General features: G+C 44.4%; 2 protein-coding genes across 4 annotated transcripts; one reads left to right on the forward strand and one right to left on the reverse strand.

Annotated features, from left to right (window-relative positions):
- Positions 1 to 1,520: 1,520 nt before the first annotated feature.
- Positions 1,521 to 5,740, reverse strand: LOC308380379 (chromatin target of PRMT1 protein-like). Of its 2 annotated transcripts, none has more exons than XM_080857700.1 (6): positions 5,685 to 5,740; positions 5,065 to 5,159; positions 3,665 to 3,821; positions 3,091 to 3,349; positions 2,729 to 2,866; positions 1,521 to 1,855 (listed from the first exon to the last, which is right to left on the reverse strand). In XM_080857700.1, the coding sequence occupies exons 2-6, from the start codon at positions 5,127 to 5,129 to the stop codon at positions 1,611 to 1,613; spliced, it is 864 nt and encodes a 287-aa protein (XP_080713826.1). In that variant the 5' UTR covers positions 5,130 to 5,159; positions 5,685 to 5,740; the 3' UTR covers positions 1,521 to 1,610. The 2 variants fall into 2 exon arrangements, with proteins under 2 accessions (XP_080713826.1, XP_080713827.1); XM_080857701.1 differs by lacking the exon at positions 5,685 to 5,740 and adding an exon at positions 5,595 to 5,636.
- Positions 5,741 to 6,361: 621 nt separating this feature from the next.
- smad10b (SMAD family member 10b) lies at positions 6,362 to 14,006 on the forward strand (the record flags this gene model as incomplete). 2 transcript variants are annotated; one of them, XM_080857604.1, is made up of 12 exons in its annotated part: positions 6,362 to 6,429; positions 7,032 to 7,272; positions 9,508 to 9,682; positions 9,938 to 9,961; positions 10,329 to 10,529; positions 10,772 to 10,954; positions 11,332 to 11,436; positions 11,599 to 11,652; positions 11,769 to 11,952; positions 12,230 to 12,398; positions 13,270 to 13,408; positions 13,795 to 14,006. In XM_080857604.1, 12 exons carry the CDS (start codon positions 6,365 to 6,367, stop codon positions 14,004 to 14,006), a joined length of 1,752 nt encoding a protein of 583 aa, XP_080713730.1. The 2 variants fall into 2 exon arrangements, with proteins under 2 accessions (XP_080713730.1, XP_080713729.1); XM_080857603.1 differs by lacking the exon at positions 6,362 to 6,429 and having other exon boundaries at positions 7,036 to 7,272; positions 10,338 to 10,529.
- Between the last annotated feature and the right edge of the window lie 514 nt (positions 14,007 to 14,520).

The raw sequence follows: 14,520 nt of genomic DNA on the forward strand, positions 1-14,520 counted from the left end.
TGTCTCTTTCATAAATAACATTGGCAGGGATGTTTATGATAAAACCTACCGAGTCTTTCCAACTTTCCTAACACAGCCAACAACAAGCAAGCACAACACAAGACAGCCAGGTTATTAGTGACTAGTCCAACAGAAAGGAGCGCTCGGCATAATGCTCGGTTGCACCCTCCTCGGTTTCTTCGTCACCCTTGCCATGATGTCCATACAGAGAATACTGCATGGGTCTAGTTGTTGTGTGTTTACATAGTTATCGTGCCCTGTTCCTCATAGTTACATAGAGCATTACCAGGCGCCCCAAGCACACTGTGGCAGTGGCACAAGTCAGTGTACCAACAAAAATATTTTGAAGAGGTTATTTTAAAGGTACAATTGTTGCATAATGTTAATTTAAAGTAATGTTAGTCTGCTCCGATGTTAACTTTACTCAAGTGGCACACTGTTTCCCTAATATAACATTGCTGACATGATTAAGTAGTAGATAGCTAGTTAGAGATGAACGTTCGCTTGACCAGTTTCTCATGTCATTACACCAAAATGTACACCTATCGTTTGTGACGTCAGACAGAAGAGCATTTTGATCTTGTGAAAAAAATACTGAGACTTCAATAAAACAGCTAAACGAGGCAAGGTTAAATTCTTAAAAAAGACTTACAGTTTAATACAAAATAAAATAAGGATAAAATCAAAACAAAAACAGTGCAGAAGAGGTCATCAGATATCGCAGACAAAACACATTGACCTACATCTTGAAACACTAGAGCTCCTCAAACAACCAACCCAAGGTAATCTTCATTTTGTTTGCCTGACAAGCCTGGATGTCACGCAACATAAATAATTTAGAAAATTTGACCAGTAACTAAAGCAACAGGCACTAGAAATGTCAATACTCTACAAGCACCAATTTTGTTCCATTATCAACTGGAACATTGTTGCACCAAGTCACTGGTCAAGAACAAAGGGCTAGACTGATGTCCTTTAGTGTCAAAGGAGGCCCCCCCAAGCCTTGAAACAATATTACACCAACAGACATTCTGAAAGTACATAAGATGTTGGAGGTAGACTCAAGACTTTTGGTGGTCAAGTCTGAAACTTTCCCATAATAAGACAGAAAAGCAAAAACAATTAAATCTAAAACAATTGGATTGCAAACACTGTGGTTTAAAAAAATAAAAAAAATAAAATTAAACCCACTTGGTTAACACTGCAGTACCAAACCTGATGGAAAGTGCACAGACACACTGAACTTCCACTGACTGATGTCTTTAAATCTGAAGAAAAAAAATTCCTTGTTCACTTGTCAAACACTCAGTTGATTGGCCTCTTAATGACACACAACAAAAAATGGCTAAGGGCAGTACATTTGTAGAGACCACAAGCATAGCATTTTGACCCGTCATTACTTGGTCTTGTGCTTGCTGAGACCGGAAGTGAGAACATGGGCTACCATTCCAGCTGTGCAGTGAAATATCAATGAAAACTCAATTCAGAGTCTGTCAAGCAGGATGGTAGGGGGGGGGTGGTGGGGTGGTAAGGAGAGTTTTGCATAATCCAACAGAGAAAATAACCCATCTCTGGAATCCCTCTAGCAGGTCAGTCCGTCACACACACATTCACTCCATGTCCTCGGCCTGAGCCATGTAGGCGTCCAGCTCGGCGTCCAGGTGGCCTTTGGTCTTGGACATGTAGGCATCCAGCTGGTTGTCCAGCTGCTCCCGGGTGAGGGCGCCCCCACCAGCACCACGGCCAGCACCCCGGCCACCACCACGGCCAGCACCTCGGCCACCACCCCGGCTACGGCCACGTCCTCCACCCCGACCAGCAAACGCACCACGCCCACGGAGACCCACTCCACGACCTGCAAAAGAGTATGGTGGTCAATAAAATTGCTTAAGGATGTAGTCTAGTCAGATATTGTTCACTTGTACAGTTGCAGTCGAATGTCCCATGACAAATTAACCTTGTTTTTCATGAGGGCACTCACAGCAGTGTTAAATTCTGATACAATACAGGATGTAAGAGACATCTAAAACATTCCCAGTTTTACAATGTTTGCATAGGCGATTAAACGGTTACTGGTAACATTTAAGACTTAACAATCGTTTTAACATTTTAAGTATTAAAACTATGGCCGATTACCACGCTTTGAAAAACTCTTTTAAATAACGTTCAGCATATACCAAAGTTAGCAGACTCCAAGGCACAGCCGTGCAGGTGCACAATGCAAAAAACTTGGCGATTGTTTTGTCAGTGAAAACAAGGCAAGCAGTGACAGCGTTTGGGATTTTGTATCCTAAAAGGACCACGTCTGAAGTTTAGTCATAACTGTTAGAGCAGGAACACTAAGACCAACGTGACGCACACCTTCCATTTTCAACTTATGAATATGTGGATAAATAACTGTATGCAATCTAAACTCTTCAATAAAAAGTGTTAAAAAAGAAAAGCTTTCCAATCATAGTAGCTAAACATGATGTCCCATGTCTTCTGTATAGAATTTCCAGCGTAACTACGATGTTGCCACATTGTTTGCATTTGTCTGAAGTTCAGTAAATAGTTGATCTCTTAACCAAGTCTTGAATCAATTAGCCTACTTTGCAGTCATGGGGAACTGAACATTGGAAAACTCTGATTTATTCTGGCCTCTTCAGCATTATGCTATTCTGAAATGATCTACATTGTACTGTATGAGGCATGCAAGTGAACACAAGCACAGACCCAGGACACCTACCTCTTCCTCTACCTCTTCCTCCTATCCCAGTTGCTCCTCTGCTGACCAGCACCCCTGCTCGGTTTACCTGGCCTCCACGCTGCCTCATGCCCCGTCTCCCTGCCAGCCGAGTAGGGCCTCCACGGCCACGGGTAACACCTGACGGGAGAAATATATGTGATAACGGTACATTAATCACAATTAAACATTTATTAAATCATGAATTGAATTCTTACTGGGAATTGTCAGTAATCACTGAATGGCGTACAAATGAACACAGAGAGACAGTAGATATCACATTACCATGCAGTGAGGCTCCTACCCCCCACCCTCGCCCTCTGCTCCCTTTAGGACAACAGAGTCATCATGCACTCCAGTCTTACCTCTAAAAGACATGGCTCCCCTAAGGAAAACCCCTCTGCCACGTCCACGGACGCCACCTCGAATCATCCCCCGGAAGCCCGTCGCTGCAAAGCCCCTAGTCATCATTCCTCCTCGGGCCGCTGCGAAGCCTCTGGTCGCAAAGCCTCTGGCCGCGAAACCCCTCGTTGCGAAACCCCTCGTTGCGAAACCTCTGGTGGCGAAACCTCCTCGGGCCTGGAACCCCAGCCGTGCCTGGACACCTAGCCGTTGTTTTAGAGTCTGGAGGGAGAACAGGCAGCATAGCACATCATTTTTCATTTGTTTGGAAGGGAAGGACACAAAGAACTTTGTACCCATGACTTATGGACAACAAAGGCACAGTAGACAAAAGTCTCAACTTCATACAAAATGCCACTTGGCAATCTGGTTCGTTTTTACTTCACTTTTTAGGACTGAACAAAATGCATCTTGCAAAATACAGTTTTTAAGAATGACTGATTGGATTTGAGTGTTCATGAACCCATGTTATCGGTTCCATTAGTTCCATTGGATACTTTCACAAAGAAATGAGGAGTCGTTTCAAGGCTTTCGTACCCTCGCTGGTTTGGTCTGCAGGGCAGCCTGGACTGAGGTGCGGTTCTCCATTTGCTGGGCGAGCCTTCGGTTCCGAGCAGTGGCCGAATGCTGCTGTTGGATGGTGGCCCTCACATTTACTGAAGGAGGTTGCTTGTTCTTCAGCATGCTAGTGAAGCTTTGGTGGAAGAAATTAAGTGAGAAAGAAAGGGGAGAAGAGTAAGAGTCTCAGCATTTTAAAGCCCCAATATGCAACATTTATACTTCAGGATTAGGATAAGCAGTTTAACCTTAAAATAATGGCTTAAAAAAAATTGGGGCGCTACAATGAATTAATATGGAGAATCGCGTGCGTGCCATTGTGATAGCAGGGTCCATAGGCATATAACTCCGTTCTGTAGTTTTGCCTGCCGCAGCCAACCGACCTGACTTGTTTACTTTCTGCCGATCTAGTAAGTAGCTTATTTGCCGTCTTGCTTTGTCTTGTGTTACACTTGCTTGATGTTTGACAGTGTAAGGACAGTCGTTGAGTAACTAGTTTGTCATAATGTCAAAGTCAGCCCATTTCAAGAGATTTCGTTAGTTTTAGCTGCTAGCATACCTTTAGCGAATAGCTATTGTTCCATTGTGCTGCTTAAAGTTAGCACCACACACATCACATAACAGAGCAAGGGCTGGCAAATTAAATGAGCTTTCCTTCTCAACTAAAGGATCTGAGAAGACAAGGCAAAATATTGCACAACACAAGACTAGGCACAGGCAGACTGATGGGTCAAGGAACTACTACACAATAGTGAAAATTATAAAAAATGGAATGGGGGGGAATTTGAAACGCCTCTTTCAGACTGCTGTACTTTCATCAAAGAACAGAAGTGGCAGTCCCGGACAGGAGATCGAGGCACCCTACCTAGTCACCTACAGCTCAGACTACTGCTCCCATCATAGTGGCTTGGGATTCTCCAATTCTCCCATCATAGTTGCTTGGGATTTTCCAGCAATTGATCACCTGAGCTTGGACTAGGTGGTTGTCTCCAGGTCAGAATGAAAAGTATACAGCCAATGACGAAATGGAGATTAAATGGTAGAAAGCACACTAAAGCTGAGAGGCAGCTACACCACCCATTCATCCAGAAACAGGTGAAACATATGGTTCGTCATTTGAATGACAACCGTCAGTTTCTACGATGCAGGAGGTTGCACCTGGCGTCATCAATCACACTACATCAAAACATTGACCTATAGACAATGTTTGGCCCATTTACCACATCTCTTGGCATGTTCGATTAGAACGTTCGCTAAAAATGCACGTGTTTTTTTCCTTTCTTGACTTTCCCTAGTCATGATGTAAGATGGACACACTGGTTTTGGCAAGCAATGGGGGTAGCAGTTACTCCTTTGTCAATAGGTGGTATGCATCTTACCGATCGTTTAAAGACACTTTGGTCGTGCTTTTCAGCTGGACGTTCGCTTTTCCTGGAGAGCTCATTTTCCCCTTGACGTAGTAGTAAACCTCTGCCTACGACAAACAGATACACAAACAAGCCCAGGTCACATTTGAGTAAAGTAACGCTAGCTGACTAGCTAACATCAGCTAGCCAACGATGTTGCTAACTAGGTTAGCCAGCGTTAGACACAGAACGCCAAGCTAGCCAAGATCTCAGTTTCCAATGCAAAAACTACCATAAACATTTATGACTTAGTTGCAGTTGGAGAGAAGAAGCTAGACGTCAGCACAAAAGAATGGCCTCTTACAGGCCAGACACTGAGATAATTAACAGCTAGGGTGCAGAATTGTAATAATGACATAAGCCAGTTAGTTTGTTTTTAACACATACCACTAAATAGATGTGTGCCACTGCAAATGAATGAGTGGAATTGGCAACTTGCCTTGAGTTTTATGACAGCACTATTCCAAATCTACTCAATTATCTACACAAACATCGTAGCTTACATGTCTGGTACACAGAATAAACCTCCATTCACGTTAGCTGCATTAAACGTACTATTGGCACTTATCCATAGACATAAGAAGACAACTTACCTAACAAACGTTACCGAAAAGATTAGCAGACAAGTCGCTGCGGCTAAACAAAATGGCGCACGCAGCAGCAATACCACATGGTTTAAAGCCTCGCGATACTTAATGACATTAGTATATGCTGATTGGCCAGCTAATGAAGACGTATAATAATACAATTTTAATAATCATTATTTATTTAACTATCTGTATAACTCTAAGCACTCTAACAGCAAGTATACAGTCGATTGATAATAATATATTGTTATTGCAGGGATAGGCCTACCCTACCCACCGGCTAAAACTTTGTTCAGAATTGAAGTTGTAGGCTAGTGAGTCCTATCTTACAACTTGTGGTAGACAAGCCTTATGTCGTCACAGTCCCACTGTTTTTTTTGGATGGGGGTATACGCTCTTGTAGGGAGGTGGAGTAATCTAAATGGCGCCACCTAAAAAGAAAAACTGTCAATCTCAGTGCACCCAGACAGACATCAGCCCCGCGGCTGCGTCATTGTTGGCAGAGCATAGACGGCTGCGGTGATTGGTCTTTTCGCAGCGAGAAACTCCACTGCTGACTATCCCGCTTTTGTTATTGTAGCCAACGCGAGGATAGACGCTTACAGCGTCTGGATACTTGCGACACGAGATAGAGCGGGTGGTGATAAACTGATAAGTGATGGTAAGAGCGGTGGAGGGAACTATTAATGGAAGAACGAAACTTTGAAGCTCCGCTGCAATTTCGTCTCACTTGTACAAGTTCTCCCGATTTGTAAGTAGGCTATTCGTTGTGCTCTAACAATGTAGTCTTAAGTTGCCAAATCAGAAGTAAGCTATCACACCTATCACAATGCAGTCACTGTTTTAAACAACTTACCTGATTACAAGTTTGCTGAAATTTGTTATGTAGACAGAGAGGTGCGAGACAGTCTCATCCCACGTCAGTGTGCCCTGTCTAAGCGTGACGAAAATGATGCCTTCAACTAATATGGCTAGACATTTCCAGTTGGCTTACCTTTCATGGACAGTAGAGTAAAATAGTAACGTCAATAAACATCAAAGAAAGCAAGTTTGTGTGCTTATATTATCCTTTTTAAACCTAGGATTGGATTTAGATTTTACAGTGTTCTCATGAGTTAGTTTGGTATGAAGTTATTTCTCAGCTCACAAGAAATAGTTTCGTGGTGAACCCGTGTCCAAAAAATACTTATGCTCAGATGCCATGCTTTGAGGACATTGGGCTTGTGTTGTCTCAGAAGTTGTCCATCTATCTTAAGGCTTGAGTGATGATAATTGTATTATCTAATATTCACCATTCTGCCTATCACTCACATGTCCTCTCTCCCACACTTCATCCTCTCTCATCTTACACAGGAGAATGTCTGTGAATGCCCCCAATAGTAATGATGCATGTCTGAGCATCGTACACAGCCTAATGTGCCATCGGCAAGGAGGGGAGAATGAGGGCTTTGCCAAACGAGCCATTGAGAGTCTGGTGAAGAAACTGAAGGAGAAGAAAGACGAGTTAGACTCCCTCATCACGGCTATCACCACTAACGGTGTACACCCGAGCAAGTGTGTCACCATCCAGAGGACACTGGATGGAAGACTCCAGGTAAGGTCCTGCTCCTGAAGCTCATCTGGCTTTACATGGTGACAATAACACAAGGTCAGGGGTTGCATTCCTAATGTTGCACAAGCACTAATGCATGTATAGAGGCTAAATTGTTAAATGTGAAGTTGCTGCACTGCTGCAGTATTATGATAGTGCCAGGGCAATGGGGTCATTTCTTTCTGCAGTATGTCAATTGACAAGATATATGTAGACAAAGGACTGTTAGAAGAAGTAATCTACTGAATGATTAGATGTACAAGATGTTTTAAGTTTGCAGCAGTGCCGCAAATATGGTCTCTCTCATCTTGTGTTTCCAGTAATATCAGTCTGTCTATACAATGCTATTGTCTGTATTAATTTATATCAGCATATTGAAATGTGCAGAGGCCAATCAAGGGAGAAATAGAGTGATGTTAAATACTGAACAGATGAGACACTGCCATTATAGTTCACCCACTCCTGTTGAAGAAAGCTTCTACTGTTATATGTTTTATTTTCTGAAGGTTAACTGTCACATCAGACATCCCTGATAGGACAGACAATGAAGACCTCATACAGCTGCACTGTGGTGAAATGTGTGAATTCATACATTTGATATGATAGACAGAAGAAATCATCACTGTTACAGAAACATAACTAGAAATCCCACAGCTCTTTGCCTCCAAAGTTACAACTGCTTTAATGACTTTTTCACGTTACTGTGATCTTTATATAGTTACTTTTCCATGCAAGTGCATTGTTGTGAGCCATTAATAAGTCAGAGAGAAATCGTGTTGATTTAATTACAGTACGTCTCATAGACGGGACTCTCACAGGAATGGAAGAGAATGAGAGAGAGTAAGTTCAGTGCCCCTCCCCCAGCAGAGAGACAGAGCGAGAGAGAGACAGAGAGAGGAGGGTGGAGGGGTAGTGAGGGTTGTTTTGTCTGAGACACAGGAAAGGGGCAGGGTTAAGTTAAGCCTGTCTGTCTCTGAGTGTGTGTCTGTGTGTCTGTGTGTGTGTGTGTCCAGAATTTGCCTTTGAATTTGACTACTTGATTGAATACACTCATGTCTGCTGTGCGTTTGGGCTTGTGAGTTCAAACAGAGAGTAGACACTGAATATTTTCTCATAAAAAGTTGTGTTGTGTATTGTCCCTTTAAGATCCCAGGGGGGAGGACAGTAGATGTTGGCTTGTTTTAGAAATATGTGTAAGTTACTGTGTGTCTCTGTAAGGAAGGGTCTCATTCTGGAATGTGTATGGCACTAGTTGTGAGTTTATATGTTTAACAGTGTGTACCCTGTGTGTCAGTAACTTAAACGTAATGGGTTTGGCCCAGTTCCAGGTCTGACTCTCTCCTTGGAAGGTTGGCAATTGGGTGGGGATTTTTTAAGTTGTTGGAATATTAGCTACAATAAGACTGTACCAAATGTATACTAGCTGTCTCAGAGGAAAAGTGGGGAAGTTGAATGTCAGAGAGGGAATCACACTGAACTTGTCTATTCATCAATGTATTTTACAATCTCTCTTTCTGTCTATCTCTCTCTTCTTCTCTTTCGTTCTCCCTGCTTTTGCTCCCTTTCTCTCCCGTCTTTTCTACCCAGATCTCTCTCTCTCCTTCATAATTTTCTCACACACTCTCTAACAGATAATGGTCTATCATCTGTCTCATATGAGATACTGCTGATACCAACCCGTTGGTCTGATTCAGAGATGAAGTGCTTATGAGTCAGTCCGGTTTTGTTTGCCTGTGAGCGTTGTGCTGTGTCTGAAAGTGCAGACAGCTCTAGGGCCATGTAACTTCCTGTCCCTCAGATTTTCCTGGGCGAAATGAACCTCCTCCATGAATTATTTACTCATGTCTTACGTCATTGTTTTGTAGTGATCTGCTTCTGTGCATGTCTCTGGTCATAGGTATGCCTCACTGAAATGGTCAAAGAAACAAGTAAACATTTCCTGGTTTATTTCCCATGATTAACAGTCCACTCCCACAACAGTCGGAAACATATGTACACACACACACACACACACACACACACACACGCACACACACAGACGCACACACACACACACACACACACACACACACACACACACACACACACACATTTACCCCCCCCCCCCCCATCCACACACACACACAGAGTAGTTCAAAGTTTTCACACATAACATTTTCATATTTGCCTTTCTGAATAGTTTATTTCCAGCTGTCCAACATCATTCCCCCCTATTTCTTTTTTGTCGCCCCTTTGCAGGTCGCTGGGCGGAAAGGCTTCCCCCATGTGATCTACGCTCGCCTCTGGCGTTGGCCAGACCTTCATAAGAATGAGCTCAAGCATGTTAAGTTCTGTCAGTATGCCTTCGACCTCAAATATGACAATGTCTGCGTGAACCCCTACCATTATGAGAGGGTTGTGTCACCTGGCATAGGTATGTGTCTTTTCTTCTCTGGTGCTATGCAGAAACAACAAGCATGCTCACAATGTAGTCATGAACAGTCTTGACAAATAGAGTCCAACTATGTTATACTGCAAAAGTGCGACAGTGGTTAAACCAAGACTGTCATTTGTCACGTTGAAGTTAGGTGTTGCCTTTCCAGCAGTAATTAGTATGTTGTGATTCAGGGCAGAACTAACATTTCCTTTTGTCACTATCTCATTGCAATCCAACTCCTTCAACCTGAAGTGGGACTCAGTATACAAAACACTGGTAAGGGCACTTTAGATTTTATTTGTATTTTATATGGCGTATTTGTAATGATATTTCTAATTCAGTAGTAACCGATCCATAGTTTATTTACTCCAGAAAATATTGAGATTATTTTGGTTGGTGCACATAACAAGCCAGAGCAGAAAAAAAACAATAACACATAGTCAGATCAGTGCTTGCCAGGACTTGTCTATCAGCATGAGAGCAAAACAAGGTGCAGAGAGTAATGTGTGCTTACAGGAAAGGAAGCCACTGCTTCATGTTTGGATTTTCATGCTGTGTTTTTGGGTAATATTCCACCCCCCCCCCCCCCCCCCCCCCCCCCCCCCCCCCCACTACCCACCCAACCCTCACTCCTCCATCTCAGGCCCCCCAGGGAGACTAATCAAGGAGGAGTACAACCACGACTGCATCCAGATGGACATCCCTCCCTCCAGGATGCCCTCCCAGTCCAACCACCACTCCACGGATCACTACCGCCAGCCGCTGCCCCCCCTGCAGCTACACACTGATTCGTCTCATCCTACCCCCGTCAGCCACTACGGCAACATCCCCCACTCACCACCAGGTGGGAACCTACCCCCCACCCCTGTTCAAACCTGTCCCCTCACCCCGTATGCTGGAGACAGAGCCAGACAAAAACTTTTAATCACCACAATGTGGGTGCTCTCACCTAGAACCGTTACTTAGTCATAACCTGTATCCCTTTCTTTACAGTTGACTCAACAGTAAAGACTGTTGACTACAGTTGAAGTACATTTGTCTCAAGCCCTCGTTTGATGGCATTATCTGGCTTGCTTGTTTCCGTAGCAACCGGCCCGATGATGTCCATGCAGGGGGGCCATAATGAGGGCCTGTTACAGATCGCCTCCCCCCGGAGTCTGGCCTCCACCCCTCCCCCCTCCACCCCCAACCACGGCCCCCCGCAGACCCCCTCCAGTCAGAGCGACTACGGCACCCCCAAACACTCCCAGTCCCAGGGCTCCTTCCACAGTGAGTGTCCTGCTGCTGACAGGTTGTTTGCTCCATGGCTGCAGTGCTTCCCAGTCCTGCTGTCGGGGGAACTAACGACACTGAGTGTGTTGGGTTCATCCCTGCTTTTGATTTACTGTACACTGAACATTGTGATGGAACAGTGCATTAGAGGAAAGAAAAATCCCAAACATGTCATGCTTTGGGTCTGTGAATAGGACTACGGCATTCCCAGGAAATGCACTGAAAAGGAAAGGAATTATAATAATATATATGACTGTTACATGTACATAATGCCATGTCTCATAAAATGGTACACTGAAAAGATTCAAAAGACTAACAGGGTTTTCCGTCCCCTGCATGCTTGATTAGACATTTCATTCATTTTACTTTTTTAGCTACCTGGACAGGCTCTAGTACGGCCTCCTATACACCTGTAGGACCTCAGCAGAATGGACGGAGTCACCAACAGTCTTCCCATCAGCAGCCACCTCATCACTTCTGTATGTAAGATTTCATAGCTATCACCTGATGAACCCTGAAGAGTGATCTCTCAGCTTTCTTTGTGTTTTAAGGCAACGTTTACCAGTATTCATGTTTAGTATATATTTTAGATCCATGGATCATGTTTTTTCACTGTTCTTCATTCATCATTCGTCCTCTAGGGTCCCAACATCACACTCCTGCCTCATTTCCTCAGCCAGTATCCAATCATCCAGGTGACTGAGAGTCTATTTTACTCAGATTCTCACACTTAGACACAAAGACACACTCACATCTCTGATACCTAGTCGTAGCTTAGAAATCCTAAATGAATACCTACCTCATTGAACAGGTCCAGAATTCTGGTGCTCAATCTCCTACTTTGAGATGGACATTCAAGTGGGGGAGATGTTTAAAGTTCCAGCAAACTGCCCCGTGGTGACTGTGGATGGCTACGTGGATCCATCAGGAGGGGACCGCTTCTGTCTAGGCCAGCTTAGCAACGTCCATCGCACTGATTCTAGTGAGAGGGCCCGGTGAGTCCTTGCCCCTTGGCACTGCGTTTCTGTTTTTCTTTTTTTTTTTTACCTTTTAGGATTCTCAACTTGAAGTGTCAAGATTAATTATTGCCCAGGATGTACGGGTAGCTTACATACAATTAGGCCATACACACAATTTTAAGATGAAGTGTCACTTTAAGTGACGTGTACGTAGAGTATGATGTGTGTGCTGTAGTGGTTGAAATGGCACTGGAAGTATATGTGAAAGAATTCGGTTCTCTTCTGTAATCGCTCCTCCTCCTCTCCTTCACAGGCTACACATTGGGAAAGGGGTGCAGCTGGAGTGTCGTGGGGAGGGCGATGTTTGGATGCGTTGCCTGAGCGACCATGCCGTCTTCGTGCAGAGCTACTACCTGGACAGGGAAGCAGGTCGAGCCCCGGGTGATGCAGTTCATAAGATTTACCCAGGAGCTTATATCAAGGTGAGTCTAACATGTGAGGTGTCCAGGCAGCATATCTGTATGAAGTCTAACATGCTGGCTTTTTTTAGGCATAATCATTCAAGACAATGATATTGAAGTGAAACTTTGGGATTTTTCAACATGGGGTCCATATTTTTTACTAGAGACAAAAATGATCGAAATTGGTCCAGTGTTGTGCATGGCCTAATGTGTGGTGCTGGAATAGGCACTCAAAGGAGAGCCCTGCCCTTCTATAATAGACTACAGGCACTGACTAGGGTGCCACGTAAGAAACCAGAAGAACGAGACAGGTAAAACACTGAAGGCACAAACAGTCATTTTCTACAGTTTCTTTACCTTTTCCATCTACACTGTGTAAAGTATCTAGACTTTTATATTAGTCAGTTTGCGGACTTCCGAAACGTTTAGGCTCCTGTCCCAAACCCGATCGTATTAGCAACAGTGGCGGTCACGGAGAGTTTAAGCCTATGAATAAGTCATAAGGCAGATTACAGTATTGCAGAATATGATCTCAGCAGTGTGAAGGAGCTGTAGGGAGAGATTGAGAGGGAGAGGGTGACACTAAGAATCAGAAAGAAAAGTGGATGTCTGGGAAGAGAGAAAAAGAGGGAGGTACCTATGACGTTACTATCTCCAAGTTCTGTAGATGGTAGATGTTATCTCTGATGTTGAAAGGGAGAGAAAATGTTGCAAAGATGTGTTGGACCTTGTACTGCCTCCTCAGGTGTTTTACCAGAATAAGAACAACCGGCAGATCCAGTAACACCCCCCTTTCTCTCTCTCTCTCTCTCTCTCTCTCTCTCTCTCTCTCTCTCTCTCTCTCTCTCTTTATCTCTCTCTCTATCTGTGTTGTTTGTCTCCCCTGGCTCAGGTGTTTGACCTACGGCAGTGCCACAGGCAGATGCAGCAGCAGGCAGCCACTGCCCAAGCAGCAGCAGCGGCCCAGGCCGCCGCCGTGGCGGGCAACATTCCAGGGCCTGGTAGTGTAGGGGGCATAGCCCCAGCCGTCAGTGAGTCCCCATTGTTCTTTAACACCTCTCCAAACTCACTCTAACCATCTCTGTCTAAACTTTCAAACTTAGCTTTAGCTTTAGCTACCTGCAGTTGATACATCTTCAATCAACTTAATAATAATGTTTATGCTCATTTATCAGCCACAATTAATCAATAGTATATCAGCCAAAAGTAATCAATAGTAACTACCTCTCTTGTCACTGTAATCTAATATGATATAATTTGATAAAATTGCAATTACTTTGTGTATATTTTCACTATTTGCTATTGACTCCATCTAACCTCTAATGAACACCATTTCAGATCTCACCTGACTGCCCATCTCTCTCTCTCTCTCTCTCTCTCTCTCTCTCTCTCTCTCCCTATGCCCCTCCTTCTCCAGGCCTCTCAGCAGCTGCAGGTATTGGGGTCGATGACCTGCGACGCCTCTGTATCCTGCGGCTGAGTTTCGTGAAGGGCTGGGGGCCCGACTACCCCCGGCAGAGCATCAAGCACACCCCCTGCTGGGTGGAAGTCCACCTGCATCGAGCGCTGCAGCTGCTAGATGAGGTGCTCCACTCCATGCCCTTGGCTGACCCAGGACCTGCCAACTGAGGGCGAAGCACTTCCCATCTTCCCCTGTCTCATCTCCTGTCTTCCTTGCCTTGCGTACAGTATGCAATAACAGCCCCACCCTACCGTGGTGCTGCACAGACTTTATGACTCATGCAACCAAAGAAACACACACAGACTCATACACACACAACACACACAGCACACACACAAAACACACACACACACACACACACTCACACACTCACACACTCATACACTCTCAGACACACAAACTCTTTTCCACAGGCAGATCCAGCAAACAGCACCTATTGACCTACCCACTATTTAGTCTACTGCTGCCTGGTGGAGAAACTGACTTGTTGCCGTGGAAACGCAGAGCCAGCAGTGGCAGCAGCATGGTCAGGTTTCCACACGTGGTGGCCAGAGTGATCAGTCACCCATAACCCGCGGTGGTGAGATTTTCCTGGTGCATGCTGGTAGCCCAAGGTGTATCAGATCATTCAGGAGTCCAGACTAAATAATCACATTTCGACATGTCCACTCAACACAACAA

The sequence above is a fragment of the Sprattus sprattus genome, assembly GCF_963457725.1.
Source record: "Sprattus sprattus genome assembly, chromosome: 19".
In the NCBI taxonomy this organism is placed as follows: domain Eukaryota; kingdom Metazoa; phylum Chordata; class Actinopteri; order Clupeiformes; family Clupeidae; genus Sprattus; species Sprattus sprattus.

What these genes read in the sequence shown, in the direction of transcription:
- LOC308380379 (XM_080857700.1), bottom strand. Translation starts at nt 5,129, where the DNA reads ATGAGCTCTCCAGGAAAAGCGAACGTCCAGCTGAAAAGCACGACCAAA. An exon ending in TGCAGACCAAACCAGCGAGG is followed by an intron (nt 3,350 to 3,664) that starts GTACGAAAGCCT and finishes TTCTCCCTCCAG; the next exon opens with ACTCTAAAACAACGGCTAGG. An exon ending in GGGAGCCATGTCTTTTAGAG is followed by an intron (nt 2,867 to 3,090) that starts GTAAGACTGGAG and finishes TTCTCCCGTCAG; the next exon opens with GTGTTACCCGTGGCCGTGGA.